Source organism: Oculina patagonica, chromosome 12 (assembly GCF_052425735.1).
Source record: "Oculina patagonica isolate OP01 chromosome 12, crgOcupat, whole genome shotgun sequence".
Classification (NCBI taxonomy): Eukaryota; Metazoa; Cnidaria; class Anthozoa; order Scleractinia; family Oculinidae; genus Oculina; species Oculina patagonica.
Window position 1 is genome coordinate 16105054 of NC_135769.1, and position 22563 is coordinate 16127616.

General features: G+C 38.3%; 2 protein-coding genes across 5 annotated transcripts; one reads left to right on the top strand and one right to left on the bottom strand.

Annotated features, from left to right (window-relative positions):
* Nucleotides 1–302: 302 nt before the first annotated feature.
* On the bottom strand, nt 303–18912 carry LOC144633749 (uncharacterized). Of its 4 annotated transcripts, none has more exons than XM_078492610.1 (12): nt 18242–18912; nt 13486–13572; nt 12795–12866; nt 12448–12531; nt 11983–12033; nt 11615–11704; nt 6883–6933; nt 6521–6610; nt 5456–5482; nt 3704–3730; nt 2530–2838; nt 303–1997 (listed from the first exon to the last, which is right to left on the bottom strand). In XM_078492610.1, the coding sequence occupies exons 1-12, from the start codon at nt 18864–18866 to the stop codon at nt 1708–1710; spliced, it is 1803 nt and encodes a 600-aa protein (XP_078348736.1). In that variant the 5' UTR covers nt 18867–18912; the 3' UTR covers nt 303–1707. The 4 variants fall into 4 exon arrangements, with proteins under 4 accessions (XP_078348736.1, XP_078348735.1, XP_078348738.1 ...); XM_078492609.1 differs by having other exon boundaries at nt 12780–12866; XM_078492612.1 differs by lacking the exon at nt 3704–3730 and having other exon boundaries at nt 12780–12866.
* Nucleotides 18913–19131: 219 nt separating this feature from the next.
* On the top strand, nt 19132–22352 carry LOC144632875 (uncharacterized). The gene is made up of 2 exons (XM_078491629.1): nt 19132–19771; nt 20621–22352. The coding sequence occupies exons 1-2, from the start codon at nt 19253–19255 to the stop codon at nt 21716–21718; spliced, it is 1617 nt and encodes a 538-aa protein (XP_078347755.1). The 5' UTR covers nt 19132–19252; the 3' UTR covers nt 21719–22352.
* Nucleotides 22353–22563: the final 211 nt, after the last annotated feature.

Genomic DNA, 22563 nt, shown 5'->3' on the forward strand with positions numbered 1-22563 from the left:
TTTTTATAAATTATTGTGATAAAAACTAAGTATGGCTGCCCAATCTTGTTAGCCAATCGTGGTTATTCTGGGCAGCCATGCACTTAACTCTATTTATGTTATTTATTGTTTTAGCTAATAATTGAATGAATAGGTGCAAATAAAAATGTTGTTGTTGTTGTTGTTGTTGGTTAATTCCGAAAGTGAACATTTTCCAGTCCGGCTCACGACTAAACAGTTCACATTCACGTTCATTCACGTTCACAAAAAAAAACCAGTCAAATTCCTCACCCAAATGTATTTTCATACTTGGTCGAATAGACTTCTGATTCGTATTTATTTTATTGTTAACTTACAATAAGGACCAATAAAGCAACTACTCAAATACGTTAATTTCGGTATTAGCGGTACAACCCGCTCACACAAAAACTAACCTGACTAGAAATCTCGATTGCTTTAAGCTATGAAAGAGACAAATTACTTTAAACAAGCTGTTGTCCAGAAAACTAGCATGTCTTTGATCTTTTAAACAAAATAAGCTCAAAATTACAAGACGTATTTGTTATTATAATGATACACTTATATAGCGCCAAATCCCTTCAGTCTAATAGTGCTTTACATTACTGTGCAGCTACTCCAACCAAATGCCACCTCACAAAATCTGTGCAAAATAGGGACTGAAAACCTTGTATGTTAACAACAGATTTCCCACAAATTGTGGACCTACACCAGCTACATGCTACAGAAGCAATAAATTTGGGCTCATTTTTATTGTTTTAACATGCAAACACTATTGGTCAATTTGTGAAGAATTTGCAGCTTGGGTGGCCTTGGTTGGAGTAGTCACTAAAAATGTCTGATATAAATCCGGTGAAGGACGAACTTCCTGTCCCAAATATGTGTCCATCTTCCCGTACAGAAAATTCGTCGTAAATTCACATCAAACAAGGAAATCAGGACGAGGTTTTTGTTTGCAACACGGGAAAATAGACTGGAACTAGAAACAGCAAGGAATGTACCCTATTACTATAATTGTCAGACGGATTTCATAGACACATTTGAATAACAAAAGCTACACATACTAAGCCTCGCATTTACGTAAAAACTCCTTTGTCAAAAAAACATTCACACATGGCTAAGAATGCACAAAGTATTGCTATTCAAATTTGGGCGCCATTTATGCAAATTGTCTATTTTGAGACGTGTTTCAACTTTTCTAATGCGAATTCGCTAAATAATAAAAAATTAACATCAGTTTACTCTTATAAAAACTCCTATAAAATAACCGTTAGTAAACTGCTTGTTTATTTTCGAGAAAAGGGTTCCACAATATTGGGTAGAGACTGAAAATGCTCTTTAAAGACCACAAGTAGTCACATTGTATTATGTGAAGACAGAACTTTTGGTAAACATGGTAAAAACTGTGTTTTATTATGATTATGGTCGAAAATATATATATTGTATAATAATAATAATACTTGTATACGTATATAAATGTGTCAGTATATACGTATATAAATACGTATATAAATGTGTCAGGGTTCGGGCCTTTGCGGGGGAACCTCCCCGTGTTAAACTTTGTTGAGTATCCGGGGGGGGGGGGCAAAGGAGTACACTGAAAGTTACATCACTTAACAGTAAAGCTTGAATAAGACGTGAGAGTGGTCATCTGCAAAATCGTACATCTTTACAGCCGTTTTATATGTTGACACAAGAGCGATTGATCTATCATCCACTCTTGCTTTTAAGGCAATGTTCTTCCATAACAGTTCTCATATCAACAGTCCGGTCAATCAAAGCTTGTGCAAGCTCAATGTAAGTAGCATTACGCCCCTTTGCCGATTTCCATTTTAGCAGTATCTGGTAAGATTGTTCTTCAACCTTCCCCCGGTTTTCTTCCACTATGGTGCCCACTTGATCATCCGTTAAACCGAGTGCTCTGCCCAATCTTTTACGCTTTCCTTTTACGGCATCAGCAATGCTCACTAGATCGCTTATAGATCCCGACTTTACATTTTCTTCATAAAACAAAACATTTGAACAAATTAATCAACAAATAAGAATAAATATATAACAAATAAACAGAACAACTAGGAAAAACAATTCAAATACACTTTCGTAGCCTACTTATATAACCGCAAATCGAGAATATTATTAGAGGTAACACAACTGTCTCAGGGCAAGCCCAGTGTAACTTCCCCGCGAAATAAAACCAACCGGCGGTATCTGCAGAATCAGTGTCAAGACAAAGAGAAGAAGCTTTATAAAGAGCAATTTTAACACATCCGTAAGAACTAGTGATCCACACATTCTGAGCATATATCTTTCTGGTAAAAGATACAGAGAGCAATGAAGAATTCACTGTGTAGGACCTAAACACGTAAGTTACAAAGAAAAAGAAAGCATAGTTTCGTTTATAATAATAATAATAATAATAATAATAATAATAATAATAATAATAATAATAATAATAATAATAATAATAATAATAACAATAATAATAATAATAATAATATGCAGACACCTTGAGAAATGATGCAGACAACTTACCCAATTTGACAGGATTTTTCCGCGTGGGTGGATCGTGTTCCTCAAGACAGTAGTCTTCTCGAATGCTGTGCAGTTTATGGTCCTGTAAGGCTTTTGTGAGAACTTTATATGAAGCACCGCCTTTTTGTTGATAACACATCACCAGCATCTTGTAATATCGCTCGTATTCCTCATCATTATCATGCTTAATACTATTCAAGTCCGCCTCAGTCAGCCCTAGACTTCGACCAAAAATTTCCCATTTGACTTTGCCCTGTATATCCAGCGCAAGGTACGGCAGATATTCAAGGGGAACTGCACCACTCCTAACTTTGAAGAAGAAAGTGTCTAAAATTACAATTCGAGTGAAACTCAACAAAGACAATGATAAGGCTAGTTTCCAAACTACACAAAAGAAACTTTTTTAACATGTCCTTTTCCTTATTTCATTTGCTTCTTAATCCGTGTTTCTCTCGAGCAAGTGTAGTGGCAATTCGTGTTAACCTCTCTTACCCAAAAGTTCTAGTTCGACGTTCTGAGGTCATTGCACTTTACACAGGTTGGTAACTTATGTGGAAACGGAAAATAAATTACGTATACATAAATAAATTAACGGTAGCGACAAGTTGACAAACGACACGAATCATGAAGACTAAGATTGATTTTGTGTACAGCACGCGTTCTCTCGGCTCAACTTATACGTTCTAGGACTTGTTTCGCACTGTAAACTAGCCTGAGAGATCAAGTCTTGCTACCAGGCTATTCAAAGGTAAATGCAAGCACATTAACTAAATTTAATTCAATGTATATTGAATACATGATTCGTAAAATGGTCTAAAGTAATATAGGTGATTCGTGATTTAGAGGTAGGCTCGTGTTTTGCGATTAGGACCCCACCCCCTGACCTTTACCACCCTGTTTACATGGATAATACAACTTGACTCGATAAACTTCCAGTTAAAAACCCTTTCCCAAACATTTACTTCCAGTCGCAGGTTTCTCTTTGTCTTGAAACTATTGTTAGGTTACAGTGGAACACAAGAAAAAGACTATATCGTACTAGGAAAATTGTAAATAACTGACTTGCAAATGTTCACTTTAATTTAGCGCCATTCCCAGCTCCTTGGCCAATTCTTTTTTGGCTCACCACCAAAGATCTTTGGCACTCTTTAACCCCAGCACCACGTACCCTTACCTTGCTCAGATGATTCTTGCTCGGATCCTGCAAAAGCAATAAAAATTGACATAAGATCCATCGAAAAACATTGAGATTAGTTCTTTTCATCCCTGTGTTTTGATAACTTAAAGGAGCAATGTCACGATATTTTAAGTCATTTTTCTGATTACATCCAAATTGAAGAAAACCTCAAAATCATAGTTTTGTAATGAAGAAAGACAACAGAGGAGTATTAAAAATGCAAAAATAACCAAGGATGGTTGCGACTGACGAAAATTAAGACAGATTACGAAAGATAAACTAGAAAAAACTTGTCAGTTTTTTCAAGATGTGTTAACCGTGACGTAGCTCCTTTAACGTCTTGAGCACATTTCCTCTTGTGTCAAGTTCTTGTTGTTGTTATCAATTCATTCAGTAGGATTTCATGGTGAAAATCTTTCAATGATCTTCAAAGATTTTGCTAGCATCCTTGAGGATCCTACTGAGGATAACTGAGGATCTTATGAAGAATTCTCAGGGATTAGGAAGGAAAACAGGCAATTGAGCCCATGGCCCCTGTCATTGGAAAGTTATGGGCCATTTGGGCCATCAGGCTAAATGAATGGGCCAGGAAAAAAAATCAGCAAAGGTTACATAATGCTTTATTGCTTGTATTTCACACTGGTTCAAGCAAAGCGAAATTGCAAAGTCGAAGATCTTATATAGCTAATAAGAATTGCATATTAAGTACTGTAACTTACAGTATGAAATTATACAGGTTTAACGTTATTCCATCAAAAGCAACAATTTCATTTAGATAAATTATAGATTCTGAACTGGAACTGACATTTTCGTTACTCAGAACTAGAATGCTTGGAGGATACACTTTGATCGTGAGTCGTTTCACCAGACCTTCGTTTTCGTCATTGTTTTTACGATTCTGCTCAGTTGTGGCGGACTTGACGTTCGTGGTGAAAAATGTCGACAATTTTTTCTAAGAGCTGTCCAATTTTAGCACTTTTTTGGTAGGCATGTTGACTTTAAACAAATGAGGCTAATAAGAGATGTAAATAAATTCAAAGCAGCCTATTAGAATGACGAAATGGATGACAACACGAAAACACGGCCGGAAAGCACATGGAACTCTGAGCAAGAGCCTCGCTTGCAAGCAAAGTCCGGGTTGAGGATCTGGGGACAAAAATAAAGCGACCGCGAAGCAAAGAGCGAAGGCACCGTGTTTTTCGCTTGTTTATCCGTCATTAAACTGAAAATTTACACTTTAAAAACCTTTTCACAAAGAAGTGTATATTTTACTAGCTGTTTTGCGGCTTGGGCGCATCACAGGCCCGGTAAGTACTTTTTTAATGCGCCATTTTATAGCTTTATGCGCCATATGCGCATGGCGCACGTCCTTCCTAATCCCTGATTCTCGAGGATCGACCTTGTCAAAGATCTTGAAGGATTGTCAGGAATCCAGGCAAACATCTTTGCCAGGATCTTTACAAAGACCTGTGTAAGATCCGTATCATTTGGCAGGTCATAAAAGGACTTTAAACACCCTTAAAGATTGTATTCTTCTTCTTGCTCACTTTTTATGCTGCTTTTAACATTTCTTTTTACCTCTGCCATAAACACACAGTCAATAATCCGAGCTTGCTTATATCTCCCCACCCCTGCCCCCAACCCCACCTCTTCCTGGTGTTATTTGTTTTGCATTTATCCTTTTTTCTCAGAATGTTTCTAACTCACCTTGGTAAGTCCGTTTATAACCGAAGGATCATGTACCCTTACCTTTCTCAGATGATTCTGGCACAAATCCTGCAAAAGCAATAAAAATTGAAATTAAATCCATCGAAAAACATTGAAATAAGTTCTTTTGATCATTTAACATCTTGAGAACATTTCTTCTTGACTCGAGTAAAGTACTTGTCGTTGTTGTTGATTCATTTAAAGGGATTCCCTGATGAAAATCTTTCAACAGTCTTTAAAGATCTGAAGACGACAAAGACCCTGAAGATGACGAACACGTCGAAAACGTTCATTTATTTTTAATTGTTCTTAATTTTTTTGGTCTTGTATATATATAATTTCTAATATATTATCGTTGAGGATCTTTGATGATCCTACTGAGGGAAACTGAGGATCTAATTCTGAATCTTCAAGGATCTGAATATTGCCAAAGATCTCGAGGACTTGTCAGGAATTTGGGCAAAGATCTTTGCCAGGGTCTTTGCTAAGAACTGTGTAAGTTCCTTATCATTTGGCAGGTCTGTGAAGAACTCAGTAAAGATTGTTAACGACCCTGCAAGCTACTGTTAATCAATGTATAAGTGTATTAAAAAAGTAACTTGCCGTAGATGCTCGAATTAGAGCCCAGCTTCAAAAAACGTCAGTCACCAACAACAGTTCTTCTCAGAACTACTCTCACCCGGACGATCCTGCCTCCAGTGCTATTGTGTAGAGATTTTTCGTAAGGACCCCCCTCCCCCCCACAGGAAATTCCAATTACAGTAAGATTCATACATTTTCTTTAAAGTTTTTGTGCTTTGAGACCACTTCCACCCACCGGAATTTTCCAGTCCCTTCAGTGGGAAAGGCATGGATATTTTCTGAAACCACACATTACAGTTTTGTTATTATTATGTTTCAGTTTGGGTTCAGTAGAAATAAAGACAATGTCATTTTGAGGCTGAAAATTGATAACCAAATAAACACCCCCTCTCGCCTTACAAAATTAAATAAGCGCTCAGTTGCTAATTCAAGCATTTTCAGTGGTAATATGCTGCAGTTTCATTCATTCACCCACTGTGTCACAGGAACTAGTCAGGTCAAATACATACAAAGAAAACTCCATACCAATCTTTGCATCAGGTTCATCTGTGCTAGAGGAACTCCCGTTTTGCTGTGAAGAATTGCCATTCACACCTTTTGGATTACTTTTGTGACCTGTAGAATATATTTGTACACTGTATGTAAAGCACTTCAAAACATATTACATTCTTCTTTCACGCTTTTTAAGCTGCCTTTAACATTTGTGTTCACCTCTACCATCAGCACAAAGTCAATAACTATTCCAAGCCTGCTTATCTCCACACGCCCACCCCAACTCCCATCCCGACCACAACCCTCATCCCATTTCCCTACAGAAGGCAAGATTAGGCTTGGAAATTATTAACAGAAGTAAACTCAATGTAACAAAAAACATGATAGTACAGTACCGGTCACAAGTTGAGCCTTGCCACTAAATGTCTTGTCTTCACTAGGTTCAACTGATAGAAATATAAGCCAAAACATACTTATTAGGAGCAAGAAAAGCATCAGAGATGACATCTGGTAACACTGTAACTTAATTCATCTTCCAGATGCTTATGGCCAATTAATCAGGCAGCAAGAAAATTAAACTGGTTACCAAGGATTGAGAAAATATGTGAACTTCCAAGTTGAACATTGCATTGCTCTTTTTTAAGTCAGTGGAGTACTTGGTTGTTCAGCCCAACCAGTTTAAAAGGTTTTTGTGTTTCTAATACAGTAAAAACCCGCGTGTAAGAACCTACTTTTTTCAGAGTTTGGCAAAACAGGTTCTTGTATTATGGGGTACTTATTGACAGTTTAGGCTAAGTAGGTTCTTAATCAGGTTCTTAATTTCTACAGAGTGGACATTATGTAATGTATATGAAATGATTCATATATATGAACTGCGGATTATATGAAAGTGATAAATGATCATCGCAGTGAATTTCCAATTTAAGCAATTGGAAATAAAGAAGCCTGAATTTTTTTTCAGGCTTCTTTATTTCCAATTGCTAATAAATTGGAAATTCACTGCGATGATCATTTATCACTTTCAGAGTAGACATTGTTGTTGATTATCAGAAAATAGTATAAAATCTGGTCTGTTCTTCATTATAAATATTTATTAATGTACCCATGTTGCCAAAAGTCCAACAACATACTGTATATACCCCGGTAACATCACCTTTCTGGTTTTTGGTAAAAAAAAAAAAATATAAATTAAATAGTTAAACCCTACATTTAAGAACCTGTTGGAATTTGTTTGGCTAAGGGACCGGTCATTATTTATGTAGAGGGGGGGGAGGGAAAAATATGTTGGAAAGATCAAAATTTCTGTAAGGCCCCCCCTCCAGGCCATGTAAATAGCAAGTGACCCCCCTTCTTTATTCAATATTTACGTGATGACCCCCCCCCCCACCTCATATCTCCCTTTATATGCCTCAAGTAATTTATTATTAAATGCATGTTACATACAATCTTAATTGCACGTACACTTGTTCTAATGCAAAAAGGCTGGATCAACACTTAGTCAACCAAGGCTTCTTTGCTATGGATACTTGTCCAGCAATAAGGCAAATTTTTGGATGAGTTATGTGTATAGTAAACATACCTCTATTATTAACTCCTTAACTTTGGAAAAGTGGTAGTTTTTACAAATTATGCTCTCATGGTGAACACAAATGTAATATCCATGCAAAATATAATTCCTTTCCAATGATTTTCCTAAAGTTGTAAAGGGATTACTTTGAATTCTTGTTGTCATAAATATCATGTTTTATTACTTCTTGGGCTATTGCAGTGATAATCATTTTGTAAAAAGAAAATAATTTCAGTCAAACCAGATATTGTTCAAAGCAGATTATAAAGGTCTGGTTTCTTTATTAACTAAAATTAATTTTAAGATAACAATGGAGTTTAGAGTGAAAACAGTATTTCTGTAAAATACAAATCACTAAAGTTGTACATAATAGTTGAGTTTAAACAAAAGAAAACAATAGAAATAGCATAAAATTGTACAATTTAGCATCTCACTGTTTCACATATGGTGTTTGCACTGTTCTATTTAACTGTTTTACCCACCTCAAACTGCTTATCCCCCCCCCTAAACTTCTTTATAAAAAATTTTAGCCCCCCCTCTTGCCACTCTGAAATAGCCTTGACCCCCCCTTCTTTTTTTCCCTCCCCCCCTCTACATAAATAATGACCGGTCCCTAAACAGGTTCTTATATTTTGGGGTATTAAAAAAGCAAATTTCTGCCAAAAGGTTCTTAAATCCCTAGGTTCTTACACGCGGGTTTTTACTGTATGTTAATTGTTTCTTAAGAAATGAAAGAACATATAAGAAACTACTTAGTGTGTTTTAAATAATAAAATTTTGGATTTTACATGGAGCTTGTGCTTGCCATAATATTATTTTCACTCACTGAGCAAATAATGTCAGGAGAAAATGGAGGGTGAAATAAATACAAAGAAAACTCAAAGTCTTGATAATCGTAGCTTTGTGGGAAGTCGGGTTGTAGGATGTTTCGTCCAGTAATCTGTCAGTATGCGTCGGTTTTCTGTACACTGTAGTTCGCAGTTCGTTGTTGTCACGGCTTACCAGACAGTCTAGAAAAGGAAGTTTTCCATTTTCTTCGATCTCTCTGGTAAACTGAATGTCGGCGTTCTGTTCATTGAGGTGTTCGTGAAAATCGTCAATCTCGTCTTTGTGTACGGCGGTAAAAGTATCGTCAACTTCCTTTGGAGGGACCGGTAGAAACCTTACCATGAGACTGACTGAACACAAACGAGCGACGAGAAATGGTGATGTCAACAATCACATTTCTGAACACCATCGACTTACTAACCACAAAATCGACTGGGACTCTGCTGAATGCTTAACCTACAGTACTAACTATTTTCAACGACTGACTCTGAAAAGCTGGTACACAAACTTAGAACAAACACCTATAAACAGATGTCAACAACTACCGGCACCTTACAAACGACTTATTTACGACTTAAACAGAACCGACAAACAGACCGCCAACAGAACGACTTAATTTGACTAACAATAGACGGAACAGAACGACTTAATTAGACTAACAATAGACGGATCGAAACTGACCAATTACTGTTGACAAACTTTACACGAGTCTTACAGCCAATAACATCACGGCTAAACTGACCAATCAACATCAACGGACCACTTATAACAACATCGACTGACAACAACTTTTCACTTGACTCTGAAGATGACTTCCGCTCAGGTTGTCGAAACGTCAGTCACCAACAACAGTTTTTCTCAGAACTACTCTCACCCGGACGATCATACTTTACGACCTAATACAGATGTTCTTTAAAGTCCTTTAAGTCGCACAGGTTAACTTCTGATTTTATTGAAGACAATGCCCATGTGAGTGCATACGTGCTTCATGGTAGTAAGTTCCTTGTTAAACTTCGTGCTGACTTCTTGTTATTGCTTTGAAAGTTCCTGGAATAACGAGGCCATTTTCGAACTTCCTGCCTCCAGTGCTATTGTGTATAGTTTCATAAATTTATCTATACCTCCCCTAGTCTCCTTCGCAGCCGTTATTTGGTATGTCACGCTACGCTCCCCCATAACGGCTGCAAAGGAGACTATACCTCCCCCATGGAAGAGATTTTTCCTAAGGACCCCCCCCCCCCACCCCACAGGAAATTCCAATAACAGTAAGATTCATACATTTTCTTTAAAGTTTTTGTGCTTTGAGACCACTTCCACCCACTGGAATTTTCCAGTCCCTTCAGTGGGAAAGGCATGGATATTTTCTGGAACCACGCATTAGGGACTGGTCAAAATGTACAGGGGGAGGGGGGTGGGCCGGAGCAGAAAGGGGGTGGGTCATCAGTTTTTGAGCCCTCGAAAAGGGGTGGGTTACGAAATTTTGATCTACACATAGGGGGTGGGTCATCTTATTTATACACTAACTTTAAACTGTTATAGTTCCAAGAACAGCTGTATTCATCAGTATATAAAATTGATAAATTTTTCTGTGTGAGCATTTTTTAATAAATTTTTAGCGGTTTTAGAAGGCTCAAATATAAAAATTTCCCGGGGGAGCATGCCCCCTGACCCCCCTAGATGGTTTGTGATCATAACATCAGGTTTGCCTGCCTCTCTTCAACCTGCATAGATTCATGCCGGGCTTTAAGCCTTTTAATACTAGTTAGTAAACTCAAACACTTTGCAAATATGAATGATGGACAGTGGTTGTAGTTTCTGTTATCAATTTCTGTGTAAAAATATGAACTCTTCAATAGTTGTTTATGAAATAATATAACATACTGTTTCAGGTTTAGCATGTTTGTGTCTAAATTTTCCCATGGACTTTACACAGAAATATGTGGAAAACTTACAACAGACTAGTATAAGAAGTGATAAATTCATTCTTCTTTGCTTTGTTAAGAAAAGGGTAAAGACGTACATGGAACAGCAGTGTCCATCAGGGAAAATCAGGGTGTTATATGTAGGGAATTGCACTTTAAAAACTAATATGCCAAATCAAAAACCTCCAACCCTTAACGGATAATAAAGAAAAGATTGGTTCCTTAGCAAAGGGGGTGGGTCATGTAATGTTTAACCCCCTACCAGGGGTGGGTCAATCAGTTTTGAGCCAGGAGGAAGGGGTGGGTCACAAATTTTCAAACCATCACTTTTCAATGAGGGAGGCAATTGCTCCGGCCCACCCCCCCCCCCCCCCCCCGGTACTTATTGACCAGTCCCTTACAGTTTTGTTATTATTATGTTTCAGTTTGGGTTCAGTAGAAATAAAGACAATGTCATTTTGAGGCTGAAAATTGATAAACCAAATAAACACCCCCTCTCGCCTTACAAAATTAAATAAGCGCTCAGTTGCTAATTCAAGCATTTTCAGTGGTAATATGCTGCAGTTTCATTCATTCACCCACTGTGTCACAGGAACTAGCCAGGTCAAATACAGTGGAACCCCGATATAACGATCTTCGATATAACGATATTCCCGATATAACGATGAATATGTTATGTCCCGGCAATAGTAAAATGTATGGGACGGAACCCCGATATAACGATTCCTCGATATAACGATATAATTTTACTGCCCCCTTGGCATATCGTTATATCGGGGTTCCACTGTACATACAAAGAAAACTCCATACCAATCTTTGCATCAGGTTCATCTGTGCTAGAGGAACTCCCGTTTTGCTGTGAAGAATTGCCATTCACACCTTTTGGATTACTTTTGTGACCTGTAGAATATATATGTACACTGTATGTAAAGCACTTCAAAACATATTACATTCTTCTTTCACGCTTTTTAAGCTGCCTTTAACATTTGTGTTCACCTCTACCATCAGCACAAAGTCAATAACAGTTACTATTCCAAGCCTGCTTATCTCCACACGCCCACCCCAACTCCCATCCCGACCACAACCCTCATCCCATTTCCCTACAGAAGGCAAGATTAGGCTTGGAAATTATTAACAGAAGTAAACTCAATGTAACAAAAAACATGACAGTACAGTACCGGTCACAAGTTGAGTCTTGCCACAAAATGTCTTGTCTTCACTAGGTTCAACTGATAGAAATATAAGCCAAAACATACTTATTAGGAGCAAGAAAAGCATCAGAGATGACATCTGGTAACACTGTAACTTAATTCATCTTCCAGATGCTTATGGCCAATTAATCAGGCAGCAAGAAAATTAAACTGGTTACGATTAAGGATTGAGAAAATATGTGAACTTCCAAGTTGAACATTGCCCTTGGTTGTTCAGCCCAACCCGTTTAAAAGGTTTTTGTGTTTCTAATATGTAAATTGTTTCTTAAGAAATGAAAGAACATATAAGAAACTACTAATTAGTGTGTTTTAAATAATAAAATTTTGGATTTTACATGGAGCTTGTGCTTGCCATAATATTATTTTCACTCACTGAGCAAATAATGTCAGGAGAAAATGGAAGGTGAAATAAATACAAAGAAAACTCCATACCAAGTGTAGCTGCACCTAAACCAGAGGAACTCTGACCATCCTGTGAAGAGTTGCTGTTGACACCTGTTGGATTACTTCCTTGACCTGTTGAATGAATATGTGTGCAAGGAGACCTTTTAAAGGAATTGTGTTACCAACAAACAGTGGTCCAATATATGGGCAACGTGGAGGGATGAAAAAGTTGTAAACTTACATGACAAAATACTTCCTTCTCCCTCCCCCTTCAGAAGGGGAGAGCTGAGGCTTGGGAACAGAACCATATTCATTCAATGAGCAAACAATGACAGAGAAACTGCATGGAGGGTCAAATAAATACAAAGTAAACTCCATACCAAATTTAGCTGCACCTAAACCCGAGGTACTCTGACCATTCTGTGAAGAGTTGCTGTTGACACCTTCTGTTGGATTACTTCCCTGACCTGTTGAATGAATATACATAAGGAGACCTTTTAAAGGCATTGTGTTTCCAACAATCAGTGGTCCATATCGGCAGAGTGAAGGGATGAAAAAGTTGTAAACTTACATGACAAATACTTTCTTACCCCTCCCCCTTCAGAAGGGGAGAGTTGAGGCTTGGGAACAGTCTAACCATATTCATTCAATGTGTAAACAATGATAGGGGAACTGCATAGACCCTATGCAAATATGGCCGCTGTTAATTTTCGGCTCCCAGAAAAATCATTTCTCAACAAAATTAAATTACTCTACCTTAAAGATATTCAAAGTAAATCCTTTGTGTGAAATTTAAAGGCTATACTTTCATCTACTGGGAAGTTACAGGGGCATTTATATTGCCAAAAACATGAAAATGAGGCTAGGAAGGCCAGGGTGACTTTTTCCATACAAATAAATTTTAATGAGTCATAACTTTGCAGCCATTTAACCCAAAACACTGAAACTTCTCAGAATAGCATAATATTTCATATATATATTTAAGTGCCACCATCAGCATTTTAAGAAACTTGACCAAACAACAGAAATGAATGACAACCATTTTTGCATAGGGTCTATGGAGGGTCAAATAAGAAAACTCCATACCAAATTTAGCTGCACCTGAACCCGAGGAACTCTGTCCATCTTGTGAAGATTTGCTGTTGACACCTTCTGTTGGATTACTTCCTTGACCTGTTGAATGAATATAAAATTACATAAGGAGACCTTTTAAAGGCAGTGTATTACTGCTCCATATAGCATGCAGCTTATGTCATGTGCGTGCTTCATCAAGTTATAATGCACACAACTTACATCACAAGTCAAATATATAATCAAAATACTGTTGCGGCACATTTTTGTGGCTGCATCTGCAAATCTCCAATTGGATTAATTTGTTTAACCACATCAAATGCTGCTACCAACCAACAGTAACAACCTTTACAGCGCGCTAAATCTATGGACTTTGTCTGACAGATGCCTATACTTGTTGGTTACATCATGAACTATTCCCTTAATACAACACATGAAAGCAAAGAGAGAAAAGAAGTTTATTGTTTGACTTTTTTGTCACTTGGTTGCAATTGAAAAAGTAGGATGCCTGGGCAGGTGACTCAGTAATCTAATATTTTTGTTGTCGCCCAGCACCCCTAAAGCACAGTCTTGATTGTTTTCAAAAGATTCTGTGCCAAAATGACCCAGAAGACAAATTTGAAGGAGACATAATTTTTTGTTAAAAATATACTGCACCAATCCCACAATGGCATGCTCCAAATCAGACACTGCCATTTTAAAAAAGCCCTAGTAACTTAGACCAATTTCATTCCACTGAAGAGTACCTTCTTTTTAATTCTTGGTGTTCTAATATTTTTCTTGCAAAGCCTCAAATAGACCATAAATAATTGCCATGTAGCATTTTTCAAATTATTGCCATCTTGCCAGGCATGGCAACAACTTCTCTTTGTTTTCTTTACAGCTGAATCCACAAAACTCAAATCTTGGGCAATCAGAAACGGCTCGAGTTATTTTATTATCTTTTTTGGGGGCGGGGGGAGGGTTAGTTATTGAGGATTAAAGGGATTCCCTTTTGAAAATCTTTCAAATCTTTCAACAGTCTTTAAAGATCTGAAGACGACAAAACTGAAATAGTCTCCCGGCATAGTAAATCAAACTCAATCCATGGATTGAGTTCGACTGAGTTTGGTAATCGAACAAAATCGAACATTGAACTTTGAGTGAGTTTGATTTCCAAACCAATCAAACTCAATAGAACCCAATCCAACAGATTGCATTCGATTAAGTTCAGCAACCGAACTCAATCAAACACAATTAAATGGATTGGATATGTTCTTTAATAAATTGGCTCTGGTAAACCCATACATACAAATTAAAGCACGCCCATCAAAAGCATGTGGCCCACAGACTCTACTAAAGCTAAAAATTATGCATATAAGTTTTGCTCTTACTGTTTTTCATAAGGGCTGCACAATGATTACTTGAGACAAATTGATATACTCCCGATTTATTTCGGTGGCATCTGTTCCCAGGTCTATTGTCAGAGCCCCAAACAAACATCTTCACTTACCAAGTTATTGAAGCATTTTCAGGCCACACTGGGAAGCAACCAGTTCACGTTGAAGGTGATCTAGTTGTCTGAGCTTGTTTGCAATTTGTAATGCACCGCCTTTCTCACCTATTTTCTTTAAAACCTTAAAATTGTTTCCCGGCCTCCTTCACATCAATTAAGGTGGCAATCCTGGTAACCTTTTACTACCCATTTAAAGCTACGGTAACAACCCACAGCGCATCTGAAGCCATTTCTCCAGAATTTCTCCATTTTATGAAAAACATGTGCTATTGATTTTCAACACCAGTTTTTATAAAAATCAAGAGTTCGATTGAATATTTTTTTATGGTGAGTTTGTTCTTCGTCCGATTGCCAACTCAATGGAACTCAATCCATGAACTTGATTGAAATTCAGTTCGATTGGGTTCGATTTACTCGGGGATTTACTAGCCGGCTACGTAGTCTAGAATGGGTTATTCCAGAAAAAACCCACCCCCCCCCCCGACGGATGGCAACATTTTTTGACCCCCCCTTCAGCCCGGATTTGCCAGATCGCTAGACCCCCCTCCCGCCTGGATTTCCATTTTTTTTAAAGGCCCTAACTGGACACAACTGGCAATACAAACGACGCAACCTTTCTTCCAAAAGATCCCTGTTTATTATAATTTTTAAAACTGGGCTAATGTTGCGAATTTTGCTGGTCAAATTTCAACGATCGCACGTGTGTTTGTGTGACCTCCGGCACACTCTCCTCTAAAATGCCACTTGTTTTTTTCGTCAAACAACAAATGTACAAGATAAGAAATATGTAAGTCTTAAAAATTATGTTACAAATGTAAGAAAAAACACAGTGAAAAAAGTCCTTAAAGCTGATTTCCAGTCCGTACTGCGCAGACTCGGGGTTTGTTTACGTTTTTGTTTTGAATTCGTTGAAACGTTACACTTTGGTGACAGCATACATGAAGTTTTTTAGTCCGCCATTACAGTTCGCTTCGTTCAAGAACTTCCGATGAGCTGAAACGTCAGTTTGAAATAGCGTCGAGGTTCTTCTACTTGTTATTATTTGTTCTGCAAGGTTATCTGGCGTTAATAATGAAGAAACAGGTAAGTTTGTCACGTAATTTTTAGTTTTGCTTTGTTTGTGAGGCTCACATAAACATTGCAGCCGAGATTGCGCAGTACGGACTGTAATTCATCTTTAATGCGCTAATAAAGAAAAACTATAATTTTAGTTGTCAGTGACAAGGCGGCCTAAATTGGCGCGTGTTTACAACATCGAGTTCCTGTTTACAAGATCGAGTTCTCGCTAGTGTGACACTTCTTAAGCTTAGCAATAAAGCCTTTTGAACTACAATAATTTTAAATTTTGTTACCTATATGGGTGTGTAGGTCAACTGGAGCTCTTGCCTTTCTTTCAAAAATTTAAGTTTTCATGCGTAATGTCAACGGTTCTTGCTTTCATATAACACTTGTTAACATATCGATCGTAAGGCATGGATTAATTCAACTTCAACTTCAACTTGGAAGTAGCCAAATAATACACAAATTGTGTATACACATGTTAGCTATAGCCAGCAAAAGGAGTTCTCGGGTTGGCTAAAAAAAAAAAACAGAAAAGTGCAGCCGGACCGATCGTCTTTTCTTCACATTTTTGAGGATGTTGCAAAGCACGGGCGCGGGTGGCCTGGGTACCGTAAAAATGTTCCAGGCGTTGCATGCTCGGTCGAAAGTGTTTTTTTCCGATCGTAAAGTTGTTGTTATCCATTTATCGCGCTGGTTCTTCATGAATAAAAGGACCTATGAAGGTAAACTTGAAGCATATGAGGTAAGAACACCATAAAGTGGAAGACTACAAGATTTTTCGATGCAAACTTCTTCTTTTAAGTGGTAAAACATATCGATCGAGTTAAAGTTAAAAGTGACCCCCGAGGAAGAATTTTTAGGTTCAGACCCCCCCCCTCCCGCCCGGATTTCCCGAGCCATTAACCCCCCTCCCGCGAGAATTTCCAGTTTGCCATCCGTCGGGGAGGTGTGTATTTTTTCTGGAATAACCCAATGCTAAGGACCTGTTCACATGGCAGTGGGAGACCCCGGGTAGGTGAAGTTACATATCTCTTCATACAATCTCTCTTTTTATCTTGATTGCATTCACATGCGAAGTGGGGTACCGCACCTAGGCGGGTTACCCGGTAAGCAGGCCGGGCCCGGTAACTCGCCTAGCTGGGGTGACTTTTCTCCATGTGAAAGCTTGAGAGTGGGGTATCCCGCCTAACCAGGGTAATTAAATCGAAATTGCGCAAAGCCCACAAAAAAATGGCCACCAACCACTACCAGCATAGCCTGAATTTCAGACATCCCTCTGTCTCGCCTTTCCAGGTTGTTTTTTTTTTTTTTTAAATTTTTTTAATTATTTTTAATTTTGGGGTTATTTTTAAATTTTTTTTTGAAAAAAAAATTTTTTTTTTTTTTTTTTTTTTTACTACCAGCAATGAGCATGGCCAGTTCTTCTGACGACATAAACTCAACAACTCAAAAACCTGAAGTTGACAGTGCCCGCAACAATTTGGAAACTGATAGTCAAGATGATCGAAGCGATGTCTTGTCCGAAATAACAGCTACAAAGCGAAAAGTATGTTCTTCGTCTGATTAGAGCTTGAATCGCTTAATCGTCCGACCAAATCTGCCAAGAAGACAAACGACAAAACCCCAAAAGTCAGGTTGTGGACTCCGGAATGAGTGGAACTTTTACTTAAATATTTGAAAGAGTACAAAGTCACCTGTGACTTGAACAAGATTTGTCATCAATGTATACAGAGATACGCAGATGCTTGTCCATTGATTTGTGACCATGCGATAGCATTTTAAACCTCACCCCACCTCCCCGGGTTTGCATGTGAAGACAAGTTTACTTCACCACGGGTAAGTGGGGTACCTCACCTACCCGGGGTCCCCCACCGCCATGTGAACAGGCTAAGATTGAAAAAACATTAAGACGGAATCCATAGGAAGTGAGTAATATTTATTAAAGTTGGAAAAAATAAGAAAATATTTTATTTTTTTTTTCCCTTATTAAAAGGAAAAAAAAAAATAATAAAAAAATTTTAAAAAGATTTTTTTTTTTTTAAAAAAATTTTTATTGTATAAAAAAAAAAAAAAAAAGAATGAATGTGGAGGAAATTGGGGAAGAAAATTTTTTTTTTTTTTTTTTTTTTTTTTTTTTTTTAAACCTTCCTTTTCGATGAAATCACCTTAATTAATGTATAATTAATTTCGTTTTTCATTGTGAATTATACTTACCATTTAATTGTTTCTCCGTTACGAAACAGGGGCTGAGTTTCCCACCAATCTCTCCCACTACGCCGACGACCTTGCGATTATTATCCTCGTCAACCATGATTGGCGATCCGATGACGGAAGATTTCTCCAAAATAGCACGTTTCGTCCAGTTTCCAGACACAAGATTATGCTTCTTTTTGCTTGAATCATACTTGAAATTCAGGTTTAACTTTTCTTTTCCGGAGAATGTGTACGCAGTGAAGTCTGATGTCTGTAAGCTTATGTCACTTTGCGGAACTTTTAAATCGAGAGTAGTGAAGCTCGCTTTATCGCCAGCATTCACTGAAAAAAACGTAAGATTACCATTCTCTTCAGTCTTTGAGTTTTGAAGACGGTATCGTTCCCTATTGCTGAGAAACTCTTCGGTCGACTTGTCGGAGAAGCGATCCATTACAAATAACTTGTTACAGTCGCTTTCCTCGATTACACCGCTCCAAGTTAACAAACGTTCAGAGCCTCCCACAACGACAGCACATGCCATTCCTCTTGTTTGGTAAATGCCATCTTCAAAGACCTCTTTGACGGCGAAGATGGCATTAAACGGATAGTGCTTTGAGGGAACTTTCATCCCCTTGCGTCCTGCCATCGCCGTATACGTACGCCGGGCAAAAGCCGCAAAACGGCGTCCTTACTTATCATTTTATTCTTTTCGGGGGAGGAGGGAGGAGTTGGGAAATTATCAAAAAAAATCCTGTACTGCAAAAGTAGAACAAAATTCATTTTCATGCAGCAAGCCAAAGGTGAAACTTCGTTAGCCAGCAGTGAATAATACTCTTGCACAAAAACAAGACAAGAAAAGTTCGAGCTGAGTGAAATGCCCACTTCCCCACCCCACCCCACCCAAAAAATGAAATGCTCCGTCCTTGAGGCCTGGGCCTGGGAAGCGCCTCCACTTCCGCTTCATTTCTCGGAAAATCAGTGCAGTGTCAAACACCTGGACTGCTTCCAGTGCTTCCGCACGTCGTACATGAAATGGATACCTCAAGTCACTCGTTTATCAAGCTCATTTTCATCCTAGTGCTCCACTTTGAAAGTGTGTTCACTGCGTGCATGGAACACGATAACCAAATACAAGGCTACTTGATTTCAACCGAGCCTCCATACGACAACTATTACAATATTTCGAAGGCTGTTTATCCCTCTGTTGATCTTCCATCTTTAATGATCGACATCACGGTTACATTCCTGACAACAGCGGATAACAGCACTAGTACGTTGAGTGCTTCGTTTCCAACCAGCGCTAATGGAAGTACGACAAGCAAGAATAATTCTAAGCAGAATGGGTCTGATTCTTACAGTTACATGTGGAGTATGTCATGTTTGTACGTTAGTGGTGGAAATATCAGCCTATCGTCCATGACGATTTTTTCCTTGGGGGCTATCTGGCCAAACAGGCGAGCAAGAAAACTGTACATAACATTACCACAGTTCTGTAGCGGCTCTCCCAGTGATCCCCATCAAGAAAACACCATGTTATACTTCCTTTCCACGGTATGGTGGGGTTTATATTTTATTCTACATGTATTCAGTATTCTTGCTGGCAAAATAGAGCAAATATACAAATCACTTTTTTAAATATGCATCTAATCATCTTCCCCCTGGGGTGACCCCCAGGCTGACCACAGGGATATGTAGGGGAAATGTACCGGGGAAAATTTAAGACTTTTTTTAAAGTGTAAAGGAAAGGGGAAGGGGAATTCAAAATAATGTAATTGAGAAAGGGGAACTGCAAACCATGCAGAGGATGGTGCTTCTCAATATTCCCTATACCCTTGGGGGAAATCATGTCTTGCTATAGTTACTAGGCTACTAAAAGGCTAATAATAATTGCATGAAAAAATTACTCGATTCTGATTGGCTGAGAGCAGTGCAGTTCAGTTGTAACACCAGTGAAAAAGTGTAACACCAGTGCAAATTACACATCAATATTCTGGATTATGATAATAGAAAGTTTTCTAACATTAAGTAACATTTGCTTGTTTGTTTGATATTGGACATCCATGTTATGGTCACAGGAGGAGATGAAAATAAAAAACTCAGCTTGCCCTTCAAGCTGTTATTTCATCTTATAGCCCAAAGCTTTGAGGAGCTAGCGCGACGGTATTTTGCATAATTAATTATATGCAAATGTGTGTAGAAGGTTGCACATGCTCTTAAAATTAATGAATTTACTCAAGTGTTTGCTTCAGCCCAAACACAAAGCAGTATTTTCCAATTTCTTTTTCAAAATAATTTACCTTCTTTTTCCCAGTGATGATCCCCGACACAGTAAGTTTATCATCACATCCTTGTGTATTTATACACTACAGACACTGATTCATGTGAATTATTGTTTTGTAGTTGCAGGACACAGCAGTAGTTGGAAGTCTCCATGATCCACGAATAAACACAGCAGAGTGTGTAATTTCAGGCCAGGAGAAAGCTTTGCATTTTACTGGGCTGAAACGGCTGCTTCATGGTGTTTGTTGGGGCTTGTTGTTTATTAGTTTAGTGATGAGTTTGTTTGTATCACAGGCAATAGTAGTGCAGCTAGGGGAGTGGGATAAAGAACAGGTGAAAGAACAGAACTTGAGCAAATTAGCAGCGGTAATGTTTTTTTCTTTATTTGTTTTTGTTGTGGGAGTTTTCTTAAATATTTATGCTTGCAAATTATCTACTGTTCAACAAGATTTATATGCTCCTGTTTTTTTAGGGTTTGTGTTGCTTGTACTTTTTCGGCGGGTTATTTGGTGTATATATATTCACTGCAGACGTAATACTACATGCACAGTATGTATCTGTGACTGTAGCTTAACCTCAGGTCATGGAGAAGAAACGAGCAATAACTTTGTTTCTTGCTTTTTTCTTTACCCGGCAGTATTCATGGCATGTCATCATTTATTGTGGGTTTTGCTTGGTATAATAACAGAACCATTTTGGGGTATTACAATTTTGGTGGGTGTTGTTGCTATTTCTGCTGCTTTTTATTTGCTGGTTTGCGAGTTTCACAGTGCATATTTTTCACCACGTCATCCTTCAGATGAAAAACCTAAAAGGTCCCTTGAATTTATGATTTTTATGTTTGACTTCATTCTTTTCCTAAGTGCTTTCCTGGCGTTTGTGCTGTTGCTGTTTGTTTTCCTTGTGATTGCACAGGCTTTTCTAAGTGAGAGTTTAATTTCAACTATTGTTCAAAATGGTTTGGTTACAGTTGTAACTCTGTGGTTAGCATATCTAAAGTTTGATACAGGAACGGTGGAGAAGAAGGAGCAGAAAAAGGAGGAGGAGGTGCGAGAGGGGGAGAGGGGGGAAGTAAAGAAGGAGGAGGAAGAGGGGGACAAACGTGGGAGAAGAAGAAGACGAAGAAGAGGGGGCCAGAAGGAGTCTTTGGAGGTAGAAGAGTTGGTGGAAGTGAATGACGGGCTGGAGAAGAAGGAGGAGCAGGAGGTGGGGGTCTAAATGAAAAAAGAGTGAGACGTGGACGTTCAGGGGCACATCCACTTGAATGCCCTAAATCACAACAGTTAACATAAAATGCAGGCAGTCCCTGAAGGCTGCAATCAGTTAAAACCAAAGGCCTCTGTATGACGTTGTTCTGTAGGTTATGTTGTTAATAGCCACACAAGAATACAGTACATGTGAGTGGGCTTAGTCTTAGCTACGCACGTGGATTATATTCATTAACTTACTTTTAAGTATTTGTTCACTTTAGTTGGTTTCGTGTTGATCTTGTGACTATTCGTAGTTGTTCATTAGTTTTAGGGGAGCTCATCTGTGTTTTGGCTATGCTATCAGTTTCGCTACCTGTTTTCTCTAGGTAATTTAGCTTGCACCATATTTCGATTATAAGGACAGATTGACATTAAATGAGATCCCCGTGATAGTCTAAAGGTTACGGTCGTTTGATTTTCCAGATCTTCTAGGCTTGTTTCTTGAAGTACTGTAATGGTATGTAATGTTCGTATAATGCTTTGTCAGCTTTGCCTTGTAGGGTTTGTTCCTTTCTGAGATTAAGAAACACTAATTATCTTAGTTGAAATAGAAAGTAGATGTTGTTGATTAGCAGGAGAAGAATAAAGTTTGTTAAAACCAGTGCTAGTCGTCCTCTCTTCTCCCACCCACCCTCTTCCCAGCTCCGCAGCCCCTGCCAAATTTTTCAACACTGGCGGCATATGTCCATGCACTTTTGATTTCTAAAAAGAATCAGTGAGACAGCTTCAACCCCGGGAAAGGGTGCTACCCGAAAATTTGGGTGTGGTTGTGCGGCGTTCTTTTGTTAATTGTAGATGTTTCTGAAACGCTTG

Excerpts from the sequence above, each read along its gene's own strand:
- LOC144632875 (XM_078491629.1), top strand. The coding sequence starts at position 19,253 with ATGGATACCTCAAGTCACTCGTTTATCAAGCTCATTTTCATCCTAGTG. Across the intron at positions 19,772-20,620 it reads TGTTATACTTCCTTTCCACG|TTGCAGGACACAGCAGTAGT; the intron begins GTATGGTGGGGT and ends ATTGTTTTGTAG.
- LOC144633749 (XM_078492609.1), bottom strand. The coding sequence starts at position 18,866 with ATGGCAGGACGCAAGGGGATGAAAGTTCCCTCAAAGCACTATCCGTTT. Across the intron at positions 13,573-18,241 it reads AACGGAGAAACAATTAAATG|GTCAAGGAAGTAATCCAACA; the intron begins GTAAGTATAATT and ends TTCATTCAACAG. Across the intron at positions 3,731-5,455 it reads GCCAGAATCATCTGAGAAAG|GATCCGAGCAAGAATCATCT; the intron begins GTAAGGGTACAT and ends TTGCTTTTGCAG.